The 25024-nt window shown below is 38.3% G+C and overlaps 3 protein-coding genes across 5 annotated transcripts in view; 1 reads left to right on the top strand and 2 right to left on the bottom strand.

Moving 5' to 3' along the window:
* Window positions 1-12750, bottom strand: part of heatr5a (HEAT repeat containing 5a) — a 23210-nt gene extending 10460 nt beyond the window's left edge. Inside the window, exons 1-14 of the mRNA XM_079632166.1 lie at window positions 12604-12750; window positions 10376-10575; window positions 9902-10113; window positions 9676-9784; window positions 6889-7038; window positions 5997-6168; window positions 5587-5744; window positions 5082-5331; window positions 4842-4997; window positions 3519-3769; window positions 1555-1666; window positions 1274-1426; window positions 965-1064; window positions 709-818 (exon numbers count right to left, since the gene is read on the bottom strand). Of these exons, the coding sequence (XP_079488292.1) occupies window positions 709-818; window positions 965-1064; window positions 1274-1426; window positions 1555-1666; window positions 3519-3769; window positions 4842-4997; window positions 5082-5331; window positions 5587-5744; window positions 5997-6168; window positions 6889-7038; window positions 9676-9784; window positions 9902-10113; window positions 10376-10501 (2059 nt within the window). The 5' untranslated portion in view covers window positions 10502-10575; window positions 12604-12750. The remainder of the gene's footprint in view (window positions 1-708; window positions 819-964; window positions 1065-1273; window positions 1427-1554; window positions 1667-3518; window positions 3770-4841; window positions 4998-5081; window positions 5332-5586; window positions 5745-5996; window positions 6169-6888; window positions 7039-9675; window positions 9785-9901; window positions 10114-10375; window positions 10576-12603) is intronic.
* A 543-nt stretch (window positions 12751-13293) lies between these two features.
* Window positions 13294-21987, bottom strand: mis18bp1 (MIS18 binding protein 1). 3 transcript variants are annotated; one of them, XM_079632644.1, is made up of 19 exons: window positions 21876-21987; window positions 20448-20531; window positions 19388-20057; window positions 19190-19285; window positions 18942-19031; window positions 18357-18625; window positions 18172-18245; window positions 17795-17916; window positions 17624-17714; window positions 17414-17526; window positions 16948-17114; window positions 16757-16832; window positions 15642-16668; window positions 15354-15523; window positions 15092-15231; window positions 14874-15016; window positions 14622-14700; window positions 14472-14523; window positions 13294-14020 (listed from the first exon to the last, which is right to left on the bottom strand). In XM_079632644.1, the coding sequence occupies exons 3-19, from the start codon at window positions 19986-19988 to the stop codon at window positions 13911-13913; spliced, it is 3420 nt and encodes a 1139-aa protein (XP_079488770.1). In that variant the 5' UTR covers window positions 19989-20057; window positions 20448-20531; window positions 21876-21987; the 3' UTR covers window positions 13294-13910. The 3 variants fall into 3 exon arrangements, with proteins under 3 accessions (XP_079488770.1, XP_079488769.1, XP_079488771.1); XM_079632643.1 differs by lacking the exon at window positions 21876-21987 and having other exon boundaries at window positions 20448-20560; XM_079632645.1 differs by lacking the exon at window positions 21876-21987 and having other exon boundaries at window positions 13428-14017; window positions 20448-20560.
* LOC307009142 (uncharacterized protein) lies at window positions 20926-23493 on the top strand. Its single transcript, XM_079632646.1, has 4 exons — window positions 20926-21815; window positions 21891-22097; window positions 22653-22869; window positions 22984-23493. Exons 1-4 carry the CDS (start codon window positions 21158-21160, stop codon window positions 23186-23188), a joined length of 1287 nt encoding a protein of 428 aa, XP_079488772.1. The 5' UTR covers window positions 20926-21157; the 3' UTR covers window positions 23189-23493.
* Window positions 23494-25024: the final 1531 nt, after the last annotated feature.

The following is a 25024-nucleotide window of genomic DNA, read 5'->3' as shown; positions in this document are numbered from 1 at the left end:
AGCGGCCGCCTCATTCGCCGACCATGCACAGCAGGGTAAGTGAAATGTGAAAATAAATTCTAGTCTAATAATTATAAGTCAAACAGCTTATCCATAAATCTTGTGGAATAACACTAACACCGGGAGAACCGCGATCGGATTGGGGTAACAACCTTAAAGTTACTCAGCCGTCGATTAACAAAATGCTTAAATATATTTTAAAGTATGTCAGTGAGCCTCCTTCTTGCCTTTAATTGTCTTATTTTACGTTCAAATATATGCATTATGAACAAAGAACCATCATTATTTCCAAGAAATAGGTGTTTTTGTAAATCCTGTCGAGATTAGTTGTGAATGGGGCATCCAACACCGCTTGATCCACGCCAGCATTTCTCCCCTCGGCTTTTAGGTTTCTGGAAGGAAAAAAAAATGCCACCCCACCGTCCAAACTTTTAGGATACCGGGTATCAGATTTGCACAATCCATACGCACACCGCTTCGGCATTTTCCCCTCGCTCGAAAGCTTGCCAGACCTCCTACGCCTAGTTACGGTTGCTAAGCCACGATTGGCCAGTGGCGGTTTTCGGGGCGTGGCCTAGCGAAGGGTCAATTAACCAAATAAATAAATTGACATTTGAGTTCAAATTATTTTATTTTGTGAGGAGAAGACTTCAGAGTGTTAAAAATAGAATTTATAAAACATCAGCACATGATCAAGATTATGCTTACCTTCATATGTTTTAGGTTGTATCAATGTGAGGATCTCATACACTCTCAATCTAAAGACAGTGGCTGCATTTTTGATCTGGTTTCCATAGGATTTAACGATAGAAGGCAGCCTAAAAAGAGGTGATCGGGATTAAAATGTTAATGGATGTTATTTAACATCCTGTCCACATTACATCTGCATTTTACAGTCTTCTTAAAAAAGGTATTTATAACTTCATGGTGCTGTTTTCATTTTAAGCAACCAAGATGCACTCACTGAGTGAGCAGGGTCACCGCACAGGACAAGAGAGGAAGCAAACGACTGATAACATCATCGGTGAGAAGGTCTTTGCAGTGCACCACCAGACTCTTCATTGCTACAGGAGAAATGACAAGCTATGAAGACCAAATTTCCTGACAAATGTTTATTTATATCTGCAGTCAATGGCAAAGAACTTCCAACAAAGTCGTTTTTTACTGTGATGTTAAGGGAACAGATCAGCAGATGGGTTGGTGCATGAGAAAAAAGAGCTTATTTTCACTGAGAGGAAAGCAGAGACATGTGAGATTCACAAAAGACCCTCACCACACAGTACTCCTGCACGTCCCTCCAAGGTCACCTGCCAGGTGAAGGAGTCTCCACGCCGCAGCTCGTTCTCCACGTCCTTCACAGACAGCGGGAAGGCACATTTCCATAGCAACAGCAATCGAGGCAAGTGATGCTCCATCACAGTGGGACCTTGAATGAAAATATCAGAAATAACAAAAAGGATGTTTAAAAACTCAATCACATCAGCTGTTACAATATAGGCACATCTTGTCTATGTGGGCATATTGAAGATCATAAAGCAGTATATTGATTCATACCCAGTGTCGAGAGGGCACTGAGCAGCAGCCAGCCTCCTTGAGTGCGTTGGATGGAGATTCTGCTGTTCTGAGCTGCAGAGCGCAGCAGATCTTCTGCCAAGTTCATCACCACCTGCAACCAGTCCATCAGAATCAGTAAATCTTGATCATAAATGAACAATAATATCCAGATATGATACCAATAACATGTACAATGAATTTGAAAAATACATGTACAGTGAATTAGTGGGGGGAAAAAAGACGAAGAAAAAACCAGAATCTTCACAAGCATCATTACTTTTTTTTGTGTGATTTTTGTTTTGTTGTGAATTTCAAGTGAGGGAATAAAGCTTTTTTTTCTTTTTTTAAAGGGATAGATCACCCTGAAATTAAAACATTGTGTTAATTTACTCAGCCTCATTTCATGTCTAACCTGTATGACTTTCTTTATTTTGTAAAAAAAAAAAAAAAAAAAAAAAGGAAGGATGATATTGGAACAGCATGAGGGTGATTAATAATTAAAATTTTGGGCCAAATTATCCCAAATTAAAACCTTTTTGTTGGATGCTGCCTCAAGGAAGCAATTTTGCAGCAACCCAACGTTCTTAAAGTCCCCATGTATTCAATAATTGTATACCTTAAAACTCATCTTTGATCACCACAATTACATATTAAAATTATTTTGAAGGTACTAAAGACATCGTTAAATAGTGACGATAGTATAGTGAGGCGACATTGAAGCGACGAGAATACTTTTAGTGCGCAAAAAACTTTCCTTCATAACATTAAGGTTTAAAAACGTCTCTCGGCCTTGAAAGTGGTCCTTGCGTTGCCGTCTATGGAGGGGTCAGAAAGTCAAGTCACATTTATTTATATAGCGCTTTTTAATACAGATTGTTTCAAAGCAGCTTTACAAAGATAACAGGATAACAGAAAGCTCTCGGATTTAACCAAAAACATCTTCATTTGCGTTCTGAAGATGAACGAAGGCCTTACAGGTTTGGAACGACATGAGGGTAATTAATGACAGAATTTTTTTTATTTTGTGGTGAACTAACCCTTTCATTTAGTATACGCGGATCCATGAATATGCAAATAAACGCTGTAAACGCTGCACAATGGTATCACTCTTTACAACGTCTGACACATAGCGGTAATTAATATGATTAGCATTTTGCTTGACTATGTTGTCAAACAGCTAATAATGTGTGGCTAATTTGACACAAACCATGTTCCCGTTCACCATCTCAGAGTAAGACAGCTGCCTTCTAAAAATCAGCATCTTTAGAAATGCTTTGAACAACTCATAACATCGTAATATACATCATACACCCGCTATATTGCTAAATCTACCAGATTTTTCATATCAACAGAAAAATACAGGGATAACCTGGTTTCTCTAGAGACTTCCCTAATTTAGAGCATAGTAATGATATGCTAAAGCCCGCTGGCACGTTGATGTGATTGGTTACAAGGTAGTTTGTTTGAAATCGCTGGTGTTTCTTACGACACAGTGTTTTTTCAAACAGTGTCTTTTAGATCAATGCCGTTTTAAAGAAAAAATACTAAGCAATGGTGTTGACATAAATTTGCACATGGTTTGTCTTAAAGCATGTTTAAAACACCACATAGACATATAAACAACATTAAAAACTTGATTTTCACCACAGGGGGACTTTAATTCCTTAATGTTTAGACAGCAACTTCATGAGCTCAGCTTCATTAAAGTGAGCAGTCATGCAGTGAGGAAACTACCAAAGGGAGTCTACTCTAGACAGTGATCCGGCGCCTGACTGAAAACTGCCTTCGCGCCGAAATGCCTTCTAGCAGGCAACAGTAGAGACTCAGTGACTACAGAGATCTGAAACACTGTCAGTATGAACAACCCTAAAGCAAATATTGTGACATAGCACAAACAGAACCAAAAACATTTAAAACTCTGTGTGCTTTAAAAAGGAGGCATAGGACACACATCTCATTCATACCTTGCCCTTAGAGTGTGATATTCCTAGCGGACAAAGCTGTACCGCTCCCAGCAGAGCTGCGATGGCAGCACTGTACCCTGCCACGGCCTCAGGGCATGACTTCAGGGCATTCAGCCTCTCTGCGCAGCGGTCTAGCAACACCGCCAACTGAGCAGGCATCCCTACGGCAACACACCGCAGGCACCAGGCGGCGGCCAGACGAGCAGATGCGCTGGGGTGAAGAAGAACAGAGATCACGGTGTCCAACATTCCTGTCATAAAACATAACAAAGACACTATTGAACTCAGTTTTACTAAAGTTCAAGCCATCACAGATGCCACTCTGAGCTCTTTCTGGAATTCTTATAAAAAGCTAGTTCTCTGAAGCAGGATGAATGTGTTAAATCTGCCGCTGTAGGCACTTTTTCGGCTCACTCCTTCATCCTGGCCATACTATGACATATCCATTAAAGAGCAAACACACTCACACAAAATCTAGAAATGCAGCTCTACACACTATCTTGAAAAACATATTCCTGTCAGAGAGTTTGATCCTTAGTACGGTGACTCAAACTCCAGTATATGATCCACAAAGCATTAGGAGCAGGATAATGCGCATACCTGCTAAATTGACAAAAATATTAAAATCTATGTGAAATTAACTTAATTTCTGAGCAAAATCATGCCCCCTGGAATTGATTTGAGGTTTTTTTTTCTTCATAAGGCCAGGTTTTCTAACCATATAAAGAACAAAACATCCTGTCCTTTTACATCCAATACTTTAAACTCACAGGCTTGAACAGAATATAGAATAGCAGTATAATAAAACATTCTCTTGAATTTATTTTAATCAGAAATACAGTAAAAACACTAATATATCATTATTATCTTTAAAATGTTATTATTTCTGTAATGGCAAAGCTCAGCACCCAGTCTTCAGTGTCGCATGATTCTTCAGATATCATTCTAATATGCTGATTTGGAGCTCAAGTAATATTTCTTATTATTTTCAATGTTGAAAATAGTTGTGAATATATTTGTGGAATTGTTTTTCAAAAGAACAGATTTTATTTAGAATAAAAAAATTTAACATAATAAAATGTCTTTACTGTTTGATCAATGTAATGCATCCTTGCTGAATATAATTAATAATCTCTTTTAAAAAAAACTTTTACTCATCCAAAACTTTTAAACAGTGGTGTAAATAAAATAAAAACTCAAGAATGTATGTAGGGCTTTTTTCCTTCATAACATTTTAAATATCTGGTGCATTTTTATGACTTGCGCCATAGAAAGGTTTTGATGGGGTGCCCAGAGTTTGTTGGTCAATTATGCGTGACAAACCTATGCTGGTGTCCTGCAGCAATGGGGCGGCAGTGGAGCTCAGGTCCTGTAGCAGACTGCCCAGCTCCAGGAGGGTGCACACCAGAATATGCTGACTAGCTGCAACATCCGCAGGGCTCACACGTGTCTCCATGTTCCCCTCATGAAGAGCTGCGTCTCATAGTAGCACAGGGTACATTTAAGACATTACAACTCAATATCCATTCCAATGTGACCTAAATATTTGGCCTAGTCTCTTACCCATAACCCTCTTCTGTTTGCTGATCATTTGACAGATCTCCTTGGCAGCTGCGATTTGGGCCTTCTCCCCCAGCAAAGTGCCAAGAGTGGCCCGCAGTATGAAGGAGACACAGCAGCGGCAGGAGACAGCGTCCATTGGGTATTGTGTCGCCCTTGTGTTAGATACCCACTCCATGAGAAGAGAAAGAAGACAGGAGAAGTTTGCCTCCAGCCACGCACCACCCAGAATGGACACAAACACCACGCATGTCTGTTTAAAAGAGAGAACAGGTAGTATTCATGTAAAAAAGAAAAATGAAAGCAAAAAAAAAAATCAATAACAATTTTTTTTATTTTTTTTATTCAATGTAGATTAGCTTTTTGTGAACTTGTGAATAATTGACAAATAAATAAAGGGAGAACATTCATTTGTTCTTTTTGTACCCTAGACATAAAGCCAGTCATGCTGTGACTCAAAACACAAACATTCTGATCACAAGGGAAGGGTTGTAGGAGTGTGAGCGACCTGTGTGATGCCCACGCGCACGTCTCTGCTGACTGAGCTGGTTCCTTTCAACATGTCTCCACTGGCCCGCAGGAAGCCGGCCCCACCCCGCAGGAAACCAGAACTCAGCAGCTCCATCACCTCCGGCAGGGAGTTGCGCTTGGAGCCTGGCCTCGGAGCTGAGAGCAGAGCCATGGGAACAGAGGAGGAAGAATGAACCAAAGAGAAAGCGTGAGAGAGAGTAGTGTTAGGGGATAAATGATAGAACAGATGGAATGTAGTGGGAGAGGAAGGATGAGAGAAAAGTTAGGCAGTATGTGGGAGACAGAGGACAGGAGGGAAGGTCAGGGTTTTCACAAACTCCATGGGCAAATGCTCAGTTCAGTGTCTTTTGAGGATGTCACTGACATTACTGAATAAAATCCACCCACCTATGACCTGTCTGGGCTCCAGTGCAGACGCTAATAAAGTGCCAAGCAGTTTTGAGATACTGACTCGGACATCATAGTTTGAGCCCTCGAAGGCTCGGTAACAAACAGTGGCCACATTCTCCAGCTCTGAGGACCACAGGAAGACAGCCTCTCGCTGGAGCTCCAGAAGACACTACAAAAATAAATAAATATTTCGCATCACAATTTGATAGCAATACTGGGCAGACTGGGAAAAAAACTGAAACCAAAACATAAACTGCCAGAAGTTATTATTATAGAAATGAACTTAACTGGGCAATATTAGTGCAGAGAAATTGATTTCCGAGTTTGTTTGTTTTTATCCTTCATGGTGCAATTTTTTCTAACAATTTAAAAAGCACAACATCCATTTACAGTAAAAATAATATTTATAAAATAGCAATATAATTAAATATATCAGATGTTAAGGTGAGAACAAAAAGTGAAGAACCATCATCACTACCAAGACACACCACACAAATACCAAAAAAAAAAAAAAAAAAAAGATAATAATAATGCACTTTACTCAATAATAAAGACTAGGACAAAAACAATAAAACTTTTTCAAATTAGCCTTTGTTTGGAATAACTGAATAAATTCTATTAATATGATCATATTTTTTAATAAATGGAAATTGGAATTACTACAATAACATATAGAAATCAATTTTTTTTTTAAATATTTTATAGATAGAGCGGTAAAAATAATATTATAAACTGAATTATGTCTGAAACAAACATCTTCTCAAAAAGAACAAAATGTACATTTTCCTTCAGTCAGCTCTGACCGTGACTCTTTTTCTGTCAATAAGTAATGTGTGTTTGTCAAACACACATGATTAGTAACTGTGGCATGTGGTTGAGTGTTCAGTACCTTTGCGGCCGCACAGCGCACAGCCATGGAGCGATCAGTGAGACATGTGCGGGCAGCTTTATAGATGTCTCTGTGACAAGATACGGCACTCACACCTAAACCTCTCAGGATCCTCTCAATACACAACATGATCTCACAGCGGCCCTGAGACTGGACGCATTAACACACAAACACTCAACATTACACAAACACAATATCATAAATAATATCTCCATCACATTTCCTATATATAACACCCACAAGACCATCACAGAAATTAAACTAGGTTTCTAGGTGGTTTGTTACAGGCCCAAGTCAAAAGCGCCCACATCTACAGTGGGTTCTCTGTGATATTCTGGTCCCCAAATATGACTCGGGTCTTTGCTTCAATGTAAGTCTATGAGATTTTTTGGCCGATTTATAATTGGCAGGAAGTCTGTTGCTTAGAAATAAGCAAAAGAAATTCAAGATAACTGCACACTTTAGTTTAATACTTAAGATAAGGGGTTTATTTGAAACTTTAGTATAAGCAATAGTAATGATTACCTTTAAAACATCATTAAATATAGACTACCGTTCAAACGTGTGGGGTCAGAGAGATATTTTAACAGAAATTAAAGGGGTGTTAAAGTATGATTTAAATTTTCTAACTTTAGTTAGAAATGTTGCTGTTTGAGCATAAACAACATCTGCAAAGTTACAACGCTCAAAGTTCAAAGCAAAGGAAGATATGTGTTTTTAAAGAAAAGGACTCACGCAGTCCATGTTGAGAAGAGGAAAAGTTGTTGAATAAGAGTACATTTGTTAGTCAGCTCAAACTTTAGAATCCATCTTTTCACATGCAATAGAAAGTCACTCTGTGTGCATCTCACAACAGTTCCTATACGAGCGATTTATAGATTACAATGGCAGAATATCCTAATTGAAGATAGTTAACTCATCAGCAACATAAATTCATCAACTAACCTTTCAGAGACGTCCTGTTGCATTCTACATGTTGTCACTTCTTGAGTCTCTCCATCTTTGTCTGACTCCGTTTTAACATTAAAGGCAGAACAGTTTCTGTCATTTTAGTGTGTCTGCGTGAGGTAATAGCATAGACAGTATATAAACTGGATACAGCGACCCCATAGGTTTCAACGGAGAGAACTGAAGTCAATTAGAAGCACTCACTTCCTGATGGCTGGGCGAACTGTGCAGGCTCAAACTGAGCTTGACGACGTAGATGTGACGTGAGCAACCTGTCTGACAGCTGTAGGTCTTCTAGTAGCTGTGCCGAGAGAAATCTGAATCATTCCTTTCCGAATCTCGCAGAGATGGAGAGCGCGAGTATTAGCTGTCCATGAGCTAGCAGCAGGATCAACTTTATCACTCTCTATGGGCTTCTCCCTTGACTTTATGCCTCCACGTCCCCCGATTGCTTGCGAGCTTCTCTGCCTGTCTACACGGTAATTTCTCGACTTGTGCGACAGAGTCGCGAGGTTATGACAAAATCGTTAGCCTATTTTTACAAAAACTGCTTCTACGGGCCCATAACGTAAGATACAAGGTAAGGGAGCCTTTTATACATTTTCGTGATTCTTTAGAAATAAACAATGGACAAATGGAGTCTTTAAACACCTCAGATGTAAAGTTATTCGCTGTCAAAGTGACGCTAAAATAAATGGGAGTCAATGGAATGCTAACAGCTGGTGGGGGTCCGCTAGCCAATGGCGACGCCCGGGGAAGCTTCAGTTTCTGGCGGATGGATTACCCCCTTGGGTAATAGCAGCTGCTAACACACATGAGCTCTTGGAACCCCGCCCTCTGCAGCAGCTCATTTTTAAAGGGCAAGGCACAAAACGGTGCGTTTTTGCAAATCCTCAAAAAGTGACAACTTTAACATGCTATATAAAAATATCTGTGGGGTATTTTGTGCTAAAACTTCACACACAAACTATAGGGACATCAGAGATTTATTTTACATCTTGTGAAAATGGTACTTGTTTTTTTTTAGCAGCAAATAAGTATATTAAAATGATTTCTGCAGGATCATGTGACTGAAGATTGAGTAATGATGCTGACAAATTCAGCTTTGCAACATTTACATTTAAATATAGATTAAACTAGAAAAGAAAACTGTTATTTTAAATTGTAATATTATTTTACGATATTACAGTTATTACTGTATTTTTGATCAAAATATGCAGCCTTGGTGAGAATTCAAAACATTAAAGTCTCGACATGAAATGGAAGTTGTGATCGTCTTTTCTTCGATCATCTTATCTTTAGTTAAAAATAAAAAAAAGCATTTTAGTTAGTTGCCAAAGCAACAGTATCTTAATACTATTATTTATTTATTTAGATTTTTTTTTCTTATTTATTTAATTAATTTTATCCTCCAATTTCACAGACAAGGCAGGAATTGATTTTGTTCATCAGGAATTGATTTGATGGTTGTGGTTTGCTATTGCTGTGATCTCATGTGATATCACAGGTTGACCCGCCCTCTCGGGTCAGATAAATCAATAAACAATGCAATATTCCATGAAAAATAAGAAATGCCCATTTTGATTTCATGGTTACTAAATTCTTACCAACCCCAAACTTTTGAATGGTAGTGTAGTTCATCTCACTGACAAGTCCTGAGCATTTTGTGATGATCAAAATACAAAGCATGTGTCTGTGAGGATTCAAAACACCCAAAATAACCAGTTTGGTCTTCAAACTATTGGTCACAGGAAAGCTTTATATTTTGCAGTCAAGCACAGTCACATCTGTATGTTTGGCTGAACAGTAAATCACATACTGTTGTGCAGTCACACGTACCTCTGCGCTCTTCATGGCTTTCAGAAGGTTTGCCACAGTCTCTTTAAACGAGTTGATGAGTAGTCGGCCCAGCTGCTCATACAGCGCACCCAAACAGGCCACAGCTGCCCTATAGGGGAGAAATAAGTAAGCGCACTGGCAGGGAATCAAGCGGAAGCCCATCTGCAGTGCAGGCGGTTGGGTGTGCGTGATGCGTGCATGTAGGGTCCAGATTTATTACACTCACAGTCGTGTAGGCAGGAAGCTGGGCGAGTCATCCTTGCTGCGGATGATGTCATTGCAGCGGTCCACGGTGAGGCTAGACATGAGGGAGTCGCCCACTCGGTACACCAGCGCCAGACATTGTCCCAGCAGCAAGCGTGTCGGAGGACCCGGGGAACTCGTCAGTACCGTCGTCAGCTGCTCCACCAGGCGCTTCTGGGTCTGTTTTACATCGGCCTGCCACACAAATAGACACCAACATATTGTTTAGTTGAGCGCAGCTCTTTAATTGCATTTCCTTGGCACTTCACCAGTAAGAAACAGACAGACACATCACTAGTCCATTCCAGGCTGAGAGACAGCCAGTGGAAAGGCAGACAAATAATCAGAGAGCCTGTTCAGAGAGGCTTGCTTGTGTTTCTGTTTGAGAGGGAGAGAGAGAGACAGAAAACAGAGAGCTTCTCAAACAGAGAGCTTATTGTCAGCGCCCTCAACTCACCCGGTCTGTAGCAGGGAGTAGTTTCTTGAGGAAACACAGCCACTCAAAGACAAACTCAGCTCTCTGGGGCTCCCTTAGCTGACTGCAGGCTTCCTCGTTCAGCAGTAAACTATGAGCCTGCTCCATCTTTCTGTCTCTCAGACTTTTCACCCGAGACCCCGAATGCAGTGCCCCTCACCTTCAGGACACCTCCATCCACCCTGAAATAAACCAGACGTTTACACAAGGGGTTTTTAAACTGGGGGGAGTTCTTAGGGGTACGTGGTAAAGTTTACAGAAAAATTGTGTAAAAATGTAATAAATAAATAAATAATTAAAGTAAGATAAATCAAAACATAGCCCATAGGCCTTGTTTCGCAGACAGGGCTTAGATTAAGCCAGGATTAGGCCTTTGGTTAAATAGGACATCTATGTAGCTTTTATAAACGTGCCTTACAAAAAAACGTCACTGATGTGCATCTTGAGACAAAACACTGGCACTGACATTCTGAGGTATGCCAGTGGAAGTTTATTTCGCTTAAAACAGCTCAAACATGCAATTTAGTCCAGGAATAGGCTTAAGCCTATGTATATAGGGGGATAATATAATTAATTAAATAAGAAATAAATAAATAAATAAATAAGAAAAAAAATGATCAAAATAAACAATTCAATAATACTAAGATACTGTTGCTTTGGCAACTAACTAAAATGCTTTTTTATTTAATTTAATTTTTATTTCATTTTTAATTAAAGGTCTCATTTGTTAATATAATGTATTAACTATCATTGCATGAAGTAACAGGCAAAACATTTGTTGTAATATTTATTAATAATCTGTTAATAAAAATCCAGCGGTTCATTCATTGTTTGTTCATGTTAGTTCACAGTGTGTATTAACTAATGTTAACAGATATAACATTTGATTTCCACGAATCCACAATGAACCCTAATGTTGAAATGAACATTAACTAAGGTCAATAAATGATGTAGAAGTATTGTTCATTCTTAGTAATGTGCGTATTAACCTTATTGTAAAGTGTTACTATTTTAGTTGCATATAATAACCCAGTACATCAATATGGTGAGTAGATTTTTTTAACACATAGTTACAATATTAATTACAGTATAGATTAGGTCTTTATAAATAAAAATGTATGGCTGACTTTTACATTTTAATGGGGGTCCCACACATGGGGATGATCATATTTGGGGATTCGTTCCATTTAAAAGCTTAAAAATAGGTTAGTTACAACAAATTCAGCAAAGGTGTAGTAATTAGAAACTGATGCAATAAATATGACTCTGCATGTCTGTTTTACTGATAAAGACTTTGCTACATGTCCTGTTTCATAACTTCTACATTTAATTTCAATGCAGAAAAGTCTGTAAGCATTGCAGTTTATTATACTTGGCACGTCCCTTCTTCTAGTACCTTGTAAACTTATATGTCAGGTATGAATTATGCATTATGGCCACTGCGTCTGCGCAGTCTGGAGAGAAACCAGCAGACCATGCAACTAAAATGACTAGGAAAGAAAACCTTAAATTAATTGTAATTTTAAAACCAGATTAAGAAGGGTGGGATGAAGGGTGGGATGCAGACGGGGAACAAAAAGGACGGGGTGGCGAAATTATTTGAGGTTTGCTCATATACTGTCTATGGGTTTGCTGGGTTCGTCTATGATGAGTCAGGCTGGAGAGAGACCCCGTTCTTTTCTTACAGGTTTATTAAGCTGCAAGGCAGGAGCATTTAACTTATGTGAATTTCGTTCGTTATATTCAGTTTCAATGTGCATATCATTAGAAATCTGATAATTGTAAAAGTGTTTAATGTTATGCTACTGTATTAACCTGTAGCTATTTGGTAAAAATCCAACTATCTGTGTAAGCGCTGGATAAATAAATAAAAACATACATTTTCAAAAATAAGTATTTTGGTGTGTGTGAGATGCAGAACAGATATTAACTCCAGTCTAAATAAACAGGACCTCTGGCTAACCCGATTTGCTGCCAACTTCACACAAAGATAGTTAACCTCTAACATTTATTTTTTAGCTAAACATAAAACACAAACTAAAACGGACATTTTGTTGTCAGTGATTTTAGGTATTGTTAAGGTATTTTTAGCCTAACGCTAGCTTATATCCAATGCTAACCAATTCTCTGACATGCTAGCGGGATAAATCTTCAAAAGCAGCGATTTACTGTATTTAAAATGAAAATATCACAAGGAAATTGTGTATTACCTGCGAAACCCATCAACTGTATTGTCAGGGGGACGATAGTGAGAGTTAAATCCCTGTTGAAGTCGACTGTTTGTGTGTAATTCCTCAAAGACATCTGCTTGCCTGAAAGTGCGAGTCAAACTGTGAAGTGTGTAGCCACGTTAAAGAGAACATGAACGTGACTGACCGCTAGAGGGACAAAAATACACCACTGCAAACCAGCTGTCTAAAAACTTCATTGCGGTCATCCTAGACTACATTTTTTACTTTAATAGCTGCCTACCTAGAATGTAGTTTATGTGCACTATTTTACCTGCCTACCTGTAAAGTTGGTATGCATTATTATACACAATACCCGTTTAGCATTTTGGCCATATAGCCGCCTACAACACAGCATTTGTGGAAAGTTTACAGTATAGCTACCTATATAAACAGGAACTTGCCCTACATTCATTAATTCACTTTATATACAAGATTAGCCGATTACAAGAGGTCATTTACATGGAGACCTTAAGTACAGTACCATAAACAGCTTTTTTTTTTTTTTACATTTATTCTACAGGTAATAATGGTGGTAAAAGATTGTAAACATTTTTGGTGCGAGGAAACTTAAATTGAAATAAGTGTACTTCAAGGAGTAAGAGAAAAAACTATAAATTAGTTGATTGTTAATATCCTTACATAGCATTTCTAAAGCAGTAGTAGGCTAAACCAAAAGACCAATAAAGGGATTTAACTAAAAAAAGTAAAGACATGAAGGAACAAGATAAAGAAAAAAGACAAGACACACAGCTGAGACTTCACTGCTAGCCCCGCATTTCTGCCCTTTCCCCCAAAGAATACTTATGTAAAACTTGTGAACAAAGTTTAATTGTAACCGTTTTATTAGTTAATACATTGTATTCGTTTATATTTATTTACAATACGATCAAATAAAATCATTTAAAATGTTGTATTTTCAATGAGAAATAATTAGAACTTTTTTCTTTTGCACTTCTTAATACTGAGTTGTTTATCTTCTTTAATTAGAATTTGATTGTATAACATCCACAGATGATGAACTCCAAATAAAAAATATACAATCCATTGATAAACTCCAAGCTGGCCAAAAACAAAGCACTTTTCTTTACCTTCTTTTAAAAATGTATGTTTTGTACACTATGAAGAGCTAGCAAACATGACCCTTGGCGTCTGCAAAAGCAAAACACACTTAAAAACATCCGGATGCCAAATAGAAGATAAAATATTGTAAAACAATGTGATTAACAGCACTGAAACTAGCTGATTTAAGATTATTTTTTACAAATGCTAAACAATGATATTGAAACTCAGCAGTATTCCATAAAATAATCATCCTCCTCGTCACTGTCATCAGCTCTGGGTGGGTTATCCTTATCTGAGAGCATATTCCACACCACAAAGTCATCATCTTCCGCTGCTGAAAACATGGGGGATGAATGGAAAAAAACAACATGGATAAACAACATAGTATATTTTTCAACTCAATGCTCTGTATCCGACTATGTTCAGATTGTAAGTCTTAAAGCAACACACAACGATAACATCAAAACCGGTGTTGGAATAGAAATGCCGGAAGTATTCATATGGTAGTTTAAACAGTTTGCCCTGTTGAGTCGCAGAATTCCTCCGTCACGGTTTGCACAGTGACTCGAAAGGGCGCTTAAATTTGGAGAGTGAGACTACGTAATTTCCAAAGCAACCCATCCATGCAGATAGATTGGTTATGTTTGGACACACAAATCTTATTTGATCACTCGTAATTAACAGTGCAGACAGTCTGCCTGAAAATATCTGATTTGAGAAAAAATTCGAATTTGCCTGCAGTCTGAACATAGCATTTACCATTACCAAAAATGTAATGTGCATACCAACACATCTCTTTAGGGTCTTCTTGACTGCTGGAGTTGGTGTAAGCTTGTCCTACACAAGAACAATATTGCATCACGATCATTTTGATTGAAAAAAAGGAACACTTATGGGAACAATGTTAAAAACAAGCAGGATTTTAATACTGTTACCATTGGTGCAGCCTTTTTGCCACGTTTCTGTCCTTTTTGTTTCTTCTGAAGATGAAAAATGTACTTGTCCATGTTATTCCTAAGATAAACAAAGAATTTAACAGATTTATACAAAGATGCAAATTAGACATCTGCTATTTGAATATTTCCATTTTCAAATGAGGCAATAAGCCTGATGAGTACACTCAGCATCCGCCCACTAAATACTCCAAAAGCATGAAAAGCTTTGGCAGTCGAGAAAAAAAAACGTACTTATTGATGGATCCCAGCATTCCTGGGCTAATATGCAGGCACTGAGGGGTTTTAGCAGTAGTAGAGTTGCTAGAACTCGGCGTCTGAGGGTTCTGGAGCTGGCTGAAATCCTCATCATCTCCATTTGCAGCAAATACAGGCAACTACAGAAGACAAATGTCAAGTTAGATGATCTTTTCTTTTTACAGTTCTAGTTGTGTATGTGGATATAAAAGCACCTTGATTTGTTTATTGTGCATTGGTGAGCCGGTAAACACATCATCATGGTCATCTTTAGGCATGTGGTCCACGAAATGCCTCATCTGCTGTCTCCTTTTAAGAGTTCCAGCTTTAGCAGTTATTTCAACTATTTCCTTTCCTGTGAGCCAAACATAAGATCAGGCATTTTCAATTGTATGGATTTGCAAACAAAAAATTCCATAATCTGTCAAAACTGTCATACTAATCACTCATCAAGCTATACTGTAAAGGATAGGTTACCTGGTTCCTCAGTTGCTGCTGGTTTCTTTGATGCTTTTTTACTGGGTCTTTTGTTGGTCTTCTGATGGGCATCATACTGTTCCTGACACTCTTCAGCCGAACGAGTTCCAACAACATATGCAACGTTTGCCCAGTATCCACTCTTATGCTTGGGTAATGAGTTGACAGCCCTTTCCAAAGAGATACACAGTGAAATTATTTCTAAATTGCATCCAATTAAATTATGTGAATTCGTTAAATCATGGCCACAAAAACAATTTTAGGTAGGCTTTCAAGATAAAAGCTTACTCGTGTAGTTTCTGTCGTTCTTCTTCAGTCCATTTTCCATCCAATAGCTCATCTTGTTCATTCGTATTGCCTTTTTCTGCTTGTTGCTTTGTCCTTTTAGTGTTTGCTTTTCCCGTTTCAGATTTCTTTGGTCTTCTGTTATTTGAAACAGCACGTTGAACACTTTCCTCATCCTCCGAGTACTCAGAATGCATGTCCTCTGAGGAAACCAGGTGTCCATTCATTTTAAGTTCAGATGTACCTTTCCTTGGTCTTGTCCTCTTCAACAATAACGTGGCCTTTTTATCGTGTTGTCGTCTCTCTTCATCATCTGCGGGAAAATCAATAGAATCTCCTGCCAAAACATAATCTGAATTTCTCAGCGAGACCTTTTTTGGTCTATGTGAACTTTGTTCCCTATAACTGGTAGAGTCTTGCGGCACAGAGGTCTCCATCTTATGAGGTTTTGTTAGCTGTTTACAGTCTGTGGGCCGTTTTCCTCTTTGCCTTTTTGGAGGGTCTGGAGATGCAAATGAGCTGTTTGAGTCAGTAGAGTATTGGGCTCTGGAGCTTAAGCGAGAGCTTCGGCGCAAGGAACTGTTATCGCGTGGCATGGAGTGCGGTTCATCCTGAATCTGTTTTTGGGAAGGCTTTCTGTTGTGCTTTGTCTTCGCATCACTCTCAATGCCAGTTTCCTGTTCATCATATGACATTCCTCCATCTCCAAGAGAGAAATTAGCATTCACTGCATCAACTTTTGTGTTCTCTGTCATTTCTGCTCCAGAACCCACAGTGGCTTCCTCTCCTCCAAACTGTTGTTTTCTCAGAGAGGCTCTTTGAGGTCGACTAGCTTTTTGTTTCACCGCATGACCCAAATTCGAGCTGGGGGCCACAACCAGGGGTCTCTGAGCTCTTGTAGGTTTATTCAGTGAGGTGCTCTCTATTTGATTTCTTTGAGATGGGGCATTCATTTGGGGCTTGGAATGCTGTTTGATCCTCCTCATTGGCACTGACAGGTCATCTTCACTGCTAGATGTGTTACGTTTTCCTTTTGTAAAACAAATAAATTTGAGAATTTGCAATAAAAAAACAAAACAAATGCACTTTATAAATACAAGCGTGTTATCAATACACACCTCTTCCCCGAGTTTCAGGCCTGAATGATTGTTCCTCTGTGATTTGTGATGTTGCCAGTGTTACTGGCTTCTTTGGCTGGAAAGAAAAATAACATCATTTTTAAGAAATGGCCCACTTGCACCATAACAATTCCCTGTGAATGTCACTAGAGATTAAACATTGACACAGCTAAATAAAATGATAAGAGCACCGTGGACAGCAGTGAGGTAGAATAGTCTTCATGGATAGTGACATTCATGTCAGAGTCCATAACAATCCTCCCTCCTTTCCAGTATTCCAATGGCGGTTTGATGAGTCGTCCACTGCGGGAAACTTTTGCACTGCCCGGATGAATGCTGTCAGTGGGCGTGGTGGGAGCTGAATAACACAAAAAATTGTGTGACCTTTACAAACCTATGAGGATGGCCAGTTTAAACTAAATTATTTGAATTGGGATTACAAACATTCTTGATCCAGACGCTAATAAAATATAAACGCAGCTAGACATTAAATGAATCAATTATTTTTTTATAGATTTAGTAACAAATTATTCAGATTGATTTGTGAACCTATAACCTGATTCTTCAAAAAGAAGTCACTCAAAAGAACAGTACGCACTCACATTAGACATCACTATACAGGCCATTCTTTGCTCATATGACATATGATATACTCACAGGTTGTAATGCCTTGAACCTTGGGATGTTTGGATGTTGAGTTTTTAGAAGCCTGTTGATTTCTTGCTTTGGGAGGTTTTGCACTGCTGTCATCCTTCTGACCTTTCTGTGATCTAAATCAAAATTAGGTAAACTCGTTTAATGAAATGTATGGTCTCTTTTTTGTTATTTGATGATACATAACGTAATAACAGAGTTGAGGCAACATACCCCATATGCCCACTCAAAAACTGATCCAGGTACTCTTTCCACATATTTGGAAACCCAAACAGAAACTTCTTCAAAAACCATGATGGAAATGCTGTAATGGTAAAAAACTAAATTGTTAAATGAAGTGTAAACAAAGTAAGGCTACCTCATTTAAAAAGCATTTTTTCTTACATGAATTGGGATGTTTGGCCATTTTCCCAATGAGCACATAGGTTCTGCCAGATGAGGTCTTGAGCACATTACTCGAGACTCTTTCAATGATTAAACTGCTGTGCCAAGGTATCATAGTGTCTCTGTATTTATCAAACAAAACCACATCAGAGCTACATGATATCTGAAATCATTCAGCTAATCTTTGCAATGGGTTTGTAAAGAAAACATTTTTGTTTATTAAAACAAAAAAGAAAAGTATAATGCTGAAATATAATCAAATTTACATTTATGTATAATGTAGCACACAGACAATATGACAAGTCATCAAGATTTACCAAAAGCACAATCAAACAAAACGAATAAGGAAAAAACGAAGTAAAAAGCAAATATCTTACACGCGAATACCATCAACCACAAGGTCTTTGTTGAGCAGTTTCAAAACCCATTCTCTTAAATGAATCCCCCTCACCTAAAAAAACAAGTACAATGTCAACATACAAAATATACAACTTTTTTTGCATTTAATTTTGTCAATGATCTTAAAAACCACTAAGAAACAATGATAATTTCCTTAACTTACATTGGTTCCTTCATCTAGCGCTATGGCCGCTTGTCTAGCTTGTTGTTTTGACTGAAACACAGACACTTGCTTTCGTGGGATCAAGACACGAGGAGAAAGCTGCAGGAGAGGATCTTCCAGAAGATTATGAGAGGGTCCAGGGACAACTTCTGTGCACTCCGACTGGTCAAACGGACCAGACTCAGGACTACTGGTCGTATCATTTTGGAGATCTTCTTCGTTGTCTTTTTCTACACAAATGCTCTTCTCACGAAATACAACACAACCACCTGCAATAAAATTTCAGAGCATATATATTATGATCAGTATCATATTGCTCTTTGCATGAGTTACTTTTGCATTCTTAATCAGATTACAGTAGGTCTATGTCTATAACCCAGTGTTCTGTAAAAATCTGAATCAGATCTATTATTAAGTAGGTTTACACACACAAGGAATTTGTCTTGGTGAAAGGAGATGCTTCCAGTGTTCTGGTCATCATAAACAAAGCTTTATATCAGTTTATGAGATTCATATCCAGACACATACATCATTATAAACTACTGTAGTTTTATGAGTAATGCAGGATAAAATAAAACATTATACCTCTATTTCCACTTAGATAATTGATGGGTTTCTGCTGAAGCTGGGCTAATGTCTCATCAGGAACCACCTTGTCCAACAGCACACAAGGCTCTTGAGTAAACAAACAAAACAGATTTTATAAATTGAGATAAATTGAAAACAACCGTGCTGAAATGTCAGAGAAAAGCAATTGCAAAAAGCATTTTTTTATTATTATATATATATATATATTGTATACACACATACACACATGTATATAAAAATCATACGTCTGTTTCTGTTCAGATTCTCTGGCATTTGCTTTAGCCTTGCTTTCATCTCAGAGAACATCTCCCCAGGCATCTTCTCTAGTAAAACACATGGCTCTAGACACAAATAATAAAAAGAAAAGTGAAATTTAAAAAATTCAATTACAGCAATATGTACAACATCTGAGAAAGAAAAAAAAATGAAAAAAGAGAACTAACCAATAAATGACCGTGTCCGTGACTCGGTATTAAAAGTTTCATTTTTTCTTCCAGGAACTTTATGAACATTGATGGAATGACTTTCCTGTGGCAAGTCCATTTCTCCAGCCTGTCCATCTCCTCTTGGCGACTGTGGAGGTGAGAGGGCTAACACATATGTCTCCTGGTTGGCATTACTCTTTTGTGAGTACTGGATCACAGGGTTCGAAGGCATATCATCACAGATCTCCTGGTTTCTTACATGATCAGAGGCTGCCCCATGCCCGGCAGAATTTTGTCTCTGAACTTTTGCTTTCATTCTTGCAAAAATCTTTGCTGGCGTCTCAGTGCACCTCTTCAGCATCAGGTTAGCTGTGTCTTGAGGGGTTACAACCACTGCCGTGGCATTGATACTGCTGAGCTCGCAGGGGATATTTGGGCTGTTTTCTTCAGCACTCTGTGCAGTGGAGTTCATCACCAACACATCTCTGTTTGAATTCTTTCTGCCTGAGCCAGCGGCCCAATTGTGAGCTGTTTTATGTATGGTTTTGACAGGTGTGATCATGTCACCAGGCTTAGGGACTTCAGGAGGTATGAAATAGTCTTGTAGTTGACGATACATTGTTGAGTAAGAGGAAAGATAGTCTAACTGTTTACAGACCCGTTGTGGTCCATGTTTTCAGAAAAAATCCTATAAGATGCAAAGAAAATTAGCAACAACAAAAAAATGTATCCAGTGTCTTTCAAATTGGACACGTCCATGCAGAATTAGTCACATATTTGTAATATGACACGCAACATCAGTTATAAAAAAAAAACATTACAAATGAATAAACTTCTTAATGGAATTATAGTATAAACACTTCTCAAACCCAACGATTTCAAAGCTTGCTTCTGGGTGTAAAATACTAACGTTAAAGCTAGAACGACACTTACGTTAACTTATCCGTCGACAAATGCAAAACGATCGATTACATATCAGTGAGCGAAATAAATATCTAACTTAATATATAGTTGAGTAATAACATTATTGCCTCCCTTTACAAGTTACAACAACAAAAACAAAAACAAAAATACTCACCATAAAAACTCGTTTGAATTTTCCCGGATAAGCGCGGCTAACGTCTCGCGTCGCGCAAGCACTGCGTCACTTCCGTCAATGCTGCTAGGAAGTGAGTGATTCATTTAAGCGAGTCGGTTCTTTCAAAGAGTTAGTTAAAAATAAAATTGGGCAAAAACAGTTATGTGATTCTTTTACCTCAAAACGCATGGCATTGCATTTTGCTGTTCATTACGTTTTCAGATTGTAATGTTTACCAGTTAAATTGGAGCCATCCGGCTTATAAAACAAAATCATTGAACCTACATAAATCGCATTAGAATCAAACCATATTACAATAAAAATGTTTGGCTTTTTTATTAAAATACCATATAACTTTCAAAGTGTGAAAGGGAGTGTAATGCCAAAAAGGTTTAAGATGTCAGGGTGTTACATTATACAATTTATTTTAACCAATTTTGCTAATACGGACATGGTTATCCGATGGAGTAAAACAGTTTTAAACACTCTACTTTAATCTTATTTTAGATGTAAGTTACGTCAGGTGTACTTCCGGAGTAGTGTACGAATCGTTCAGACTGGTTTTGTGAACCGGTTCAATTGATTAATCGAAAAGATCCGACTCTAAAGAACTACGCATTATGCACCACGTGTCGGAGTGAATACAAACTGATCAGTGTATAAGAATGAACATATAGGAAATACACGTGAGGATAGCGTTAAAGGAGACGATGTCCGCTTTTCAACTAACTGATGAGATCTGGATAGACGTTTTTGGATTTCTCTCTGTCCGTGACAAATTGAGTGTTCGTTTAAGCTGCACATGCTTTAAAAGACTGGTCGACCATTGGACCTTATGGAAAGACAGCGTTGTTGTCCTCCAAAAGTTCGAACTCTACGACTCACATTTTTGGAAAACTCTGCGCCAAAGAAAAACCAAGTCCATTGTTGTTCAAAAGGCAAATGCAAAAGGATTGCGACATATTGTGACTGCGCTACCGTGGATCACTTCCGTGACTCTGGCTCAGTGCAGTGATGGCAAAGCTCTGGCAGAGTTGGGTGCTTTAAAACACCTCGAGAAACTTGTCATCCGTCAATGTTGCTGTCGGAGTCTGACCAGCTCACTTTTATCTTTAAGACAACTGACTCATCTCTGTTTGTGTGAGGTCCAGAAAGCTTCAGTATCGGAGATAAGTGCTGCTACTTCGCAACTTGTCAAGCTTACCTCACTCCACTACCATGAAGATAAAAATCCTATCTTTAAACCTGTCCTTAATGGCATGTTGAGGCGTCTGCCCAAATTGAAACACCTTTCCTTGAGATTGGGACCAAAGTATGGGATTCTTCCTGATGATTATTTTTGTCCAACTAAAGCATGTGAGCGTCCTGGTATGTAACTGTTATGCTTCATAAAGAAAACAAAATGAAGGAAAGAGTATATTTTCACACTTGTCTTTCTCCCAGGAGTTAGTCCGGATTCAGAGTTCGGGCTGAGCAGTCTGGAGCTGCTGAACTGTTATGATCCCTGCCTCTCCCCTGTTGCCTTTGACGCCCTGTCCTCCCTTACTAAACTGACGGTGCATTATAAACAATGGTGTGATAATCCAACCCTTTGCCGTCTCACAAAATGGTTGCAAGTGCTTCGTGTACTCTCAGAACTTACCATTTCTTGTAAGTATGAAATAATGCATAACACGGGTTATATATCTTACATTTTTACCTCGCAGATTCGATAGAAAACGGGCTTCAACCGGAAGTTACAAATGAGACAAATAAGATGCTTTTAAAATAATATAACGATTAAAATGCTTGCAGAAACTTGCAGCATATTGCTTACTTGACAGAAAACTACAAAGTTAACACAGACAAGTTTTCATTTTCATTGGAACTCATTGGTTCGTGAACAAAATATAACAATAATGATTAATAATTATATTATTAATTGCTAATTATTATTATTAGTAGTAGTAGTAGTAGTAAATGTAGTTACAATTGTTATAATGTGTTACAATATATTTTATTACTAATAATTATTATATTTGTATTATTATTTTATATTGATTTTAATCTATTGACAGCCCTAGTTTGTGTTTCAGAAAATGTGGATCATTAAACAAGTATGTTAGGGAAGAACATAAGAGTAACAATTCAGCTCTTGATTTTGCAGTTTGATTATACAATAAATCCCTCTACATTTTTGCTCTTTTTTTTTTTGTTATTTTCTAGTAGGATACCCGCTCGGACTCTATGCTAAATCAATACCCAGGACTGTGCGGCATTTGTCTCTCATGGGAGTGAAGGCGGATTTGAAGGTAGTCAGGATCATGGCAGAGCAGGTGCCAGATCTCCTTCACCTCCACTTGGACTTGTGTTGTCACGACATCTGTAATATAATCAAAGAAATTCCTCAGATGTTCCCAAAGCTGCAGATCCTTAAAGTGAGGTGAGAGGTCTTAGTCAGTCATGAACTATATAATGTCAGAATAAGTAAACATGCTGCTTTTTGTTCATATCCGACCTCGGTTAACTTTCATTCTAAATTACTTCTCTCTTTCAGACACCAAAATGTTCCAGTATCAGTGTTTCTTCAGCTTCAGCATCTGCCTCGACTTCAGCAGTTAGTGATTTTGGATGCACCCCAAGGTCCCAGTCCTACTGTCCAAGATCTGAAACGAAAACTTGATGACCAAACAAACAATAAAATCCATGTGCTTCATTCCAATTCAAAGGACCAAACCACTTGTTCTTGTGGTTTTAATTGATGCACTTCATTGTTTCTTATGTGAAACTTGTGTATTTGATAATTGCAGACATATACAGATACTCATGCCTTTCCCACAGTTGTTTCTGTACTATAGAGGAACATGTATGTGGAAGATGGAAAATGGACATAATGGACATAAATTGTAATATAGTGGATTCATGGATATTTTTTACATTGTCAATGATATTGTATGCCATCAGCATTCACTTGATTCTTTACAAAGTGGAATATATTTAGAAAATGGTATAATCTCTCATAGTCTTTTTGTAAATCGTCTTAAATAAAGTATTGAATGGAAATGAAGACTAGTTAGAACTCTTGTTTTCAATCCTGAACATCCAAACCCCTCCACTAGGTGGCAATCCATTCACATTTGAGTATATTAAAAAATATACCGGTTCTCCTTTTTCCCTCTTCATGCATCCTCCCAGGCAGTTAAAACACAAATTATATAACAATTATGTGCAAGTTCTTTTTTCCCCCTTTTTTTTTAGAAGTAGATGTACCGGATATATTCACTTTGGAGTGTAATATTAAATTATTTATACATTTATGGAGGCCTCAAATACATAAAAAAAAAAAAAAAAGCTTTTATTTATTCGTTGGCGTTCCTATTATTATTCTTTTTCCGTTTTTTCTTCCGCTCTGGCTGCCAAGAACCGCTTGCAGGAAAGTTATGAAATTTGGTACACATTGAGCAGTCTGTGACCTGTCACCACCATAGCAAATTTGGAGTCTTCTCAATCCCTCCCTCTAGCGCCACCAACTGTCCAAAGTTGCATTCACCTTTATGCTAATAACTTTTGAACGTGTGTCCACCAACGCGTTTTCAGCGCAGCGTTTTTTCAGTTGAGAGAGACGCTTCGTTGCTATGATACAGAATATCCGCGGTACATTTTACTTGTAACTGATTTCGCCGATAATTTGTTTCATACTAAAAATACTAAAACGCAGAGTACTTGCTCTGTCCCTTTCTTTGGATGAAGGGATGGCTGAACCACGTAGAGAGGACGGACACGTCGTGGGTTCATCACGAGATTTTGAGAGCGTTTGGTCAAATAACTAAAGTTGGACGGTTACGACTGTAGCCGGTTCAAGGAGTATGTTGTTCCGGAAAATTGGACCTATTTCGAGACACAAACTACCAGGAGGCCATCAGCTCGGAGGCTGCCTACATAGCTAACTGCGTAACGTTAGGCTAACGTACATTCATCACTGCATATGAGGTACACATATGAGGAGGCATATTATCTAAACAAATTTTTAATTGAATATACTTTTGAGCATAATATAAATAGGCAAAAAATTCTTATTGAATTTATAACTAATGAAAGTATGATTTAAATAGGTTAGATGTTTTATTTAAATTATTACTGCACAGTGGCAAGGGTGGTAAAAGAAGTGTGTGAGGCAATATGGTCCAGGAATACATGCCCTATACCCTGAACAACACCACTGGAAGAGGATCGCTGAAGACTTCCATACTATGGAACTTCCCCAACTGTCTGAGAGCAATCGATGGGAAGCATTACAATACAGGCCCCATCTTTAATAGGGTCAATGTATTTTATTTACAAAGGGAGCTTCTCCATCGTCCTCCTAGCATTGGTTGATGCCCGGTACCTTTTTCCGGATGGTGGATGTGGGGGCATACGGGAAAAGCAGTGACAGTGAGACCCTCTGTGCCTCCGACTCTAGGGAACCCTTGACCTGCCAGAGGATGACCTTTACCAGGAGCAGAAGACAGAGCTCTAGCCTGTGCCACATGTGTTTGTGCTTTTCCTCTGAAGAGGCACCTTCTCCAACCCTACCCAGGAAAAAAACACCTCGACAG

Source organism: Phoxinus phoxinus, assembly GCF_949152265.1.
Source record: "Phoxinus phoxinus genome assembly, chromosome: 13".
In the NCBI taxonomy this organism is placed as follows: domain Eukaryota; kingdom Metazoa; phylum Chordata; class Actinopteri; order Cypriniformes; family Leuciscidae; genus Phoxinus; species Phoxinus phoxinus.
Note: the sequence above shows the minus strand (reverse complement) of the source record. Positions and strands in the feature narration are given on the sequence as shown.

Excerpts from the sequence above, each read along its gene's own strand:
- mis18bp1 (XM_079632644.1), bottom strand. The coding sequence starts at position 19,988 with ATGTATCGTCAACTACAAGACTATTTCATACCTCCTGAAGTCCCTAAG. Across the intron at positions 17,917-18,171 it reads GTGGTTGATGGTATTCGCGT|AGACACTATGATACCTTGGC; the intron begins GTAAGATATTTG and ends TGATAAATACAG. Across the intron at positions 14,524-14,621 it reads GCAAAAAGGCTGCACCAATG|GACAAGCTTACACCAACTCC; the intron begins GTAACAGTATTA and ends GTTCTTGTGTAG.
- LOC307009142 (XM_079632646.1), top strand. The coding sequence starts at position 21,158 with ATGTCCGCTTTTCAACTAACTGATGAGATCTGGATAGACGTTTTTGGA. Across the intron at positions 21,816-21,890 it reads TAAAGCATGTGAGCGTCCTG|GAGTTAGTCCGGATTCAGAG; the intron begins GTATGTAACTGT and ends TCTTTCTCCCAG. Across the intron at positions 22,870-22,983 it reads CTGCAGATCCTTAAAGTGAG|ACACCAAAATGTTCCAGTAT; the intron begins GTGAGAGGTCTT and ends TCTCTCTTTCAG.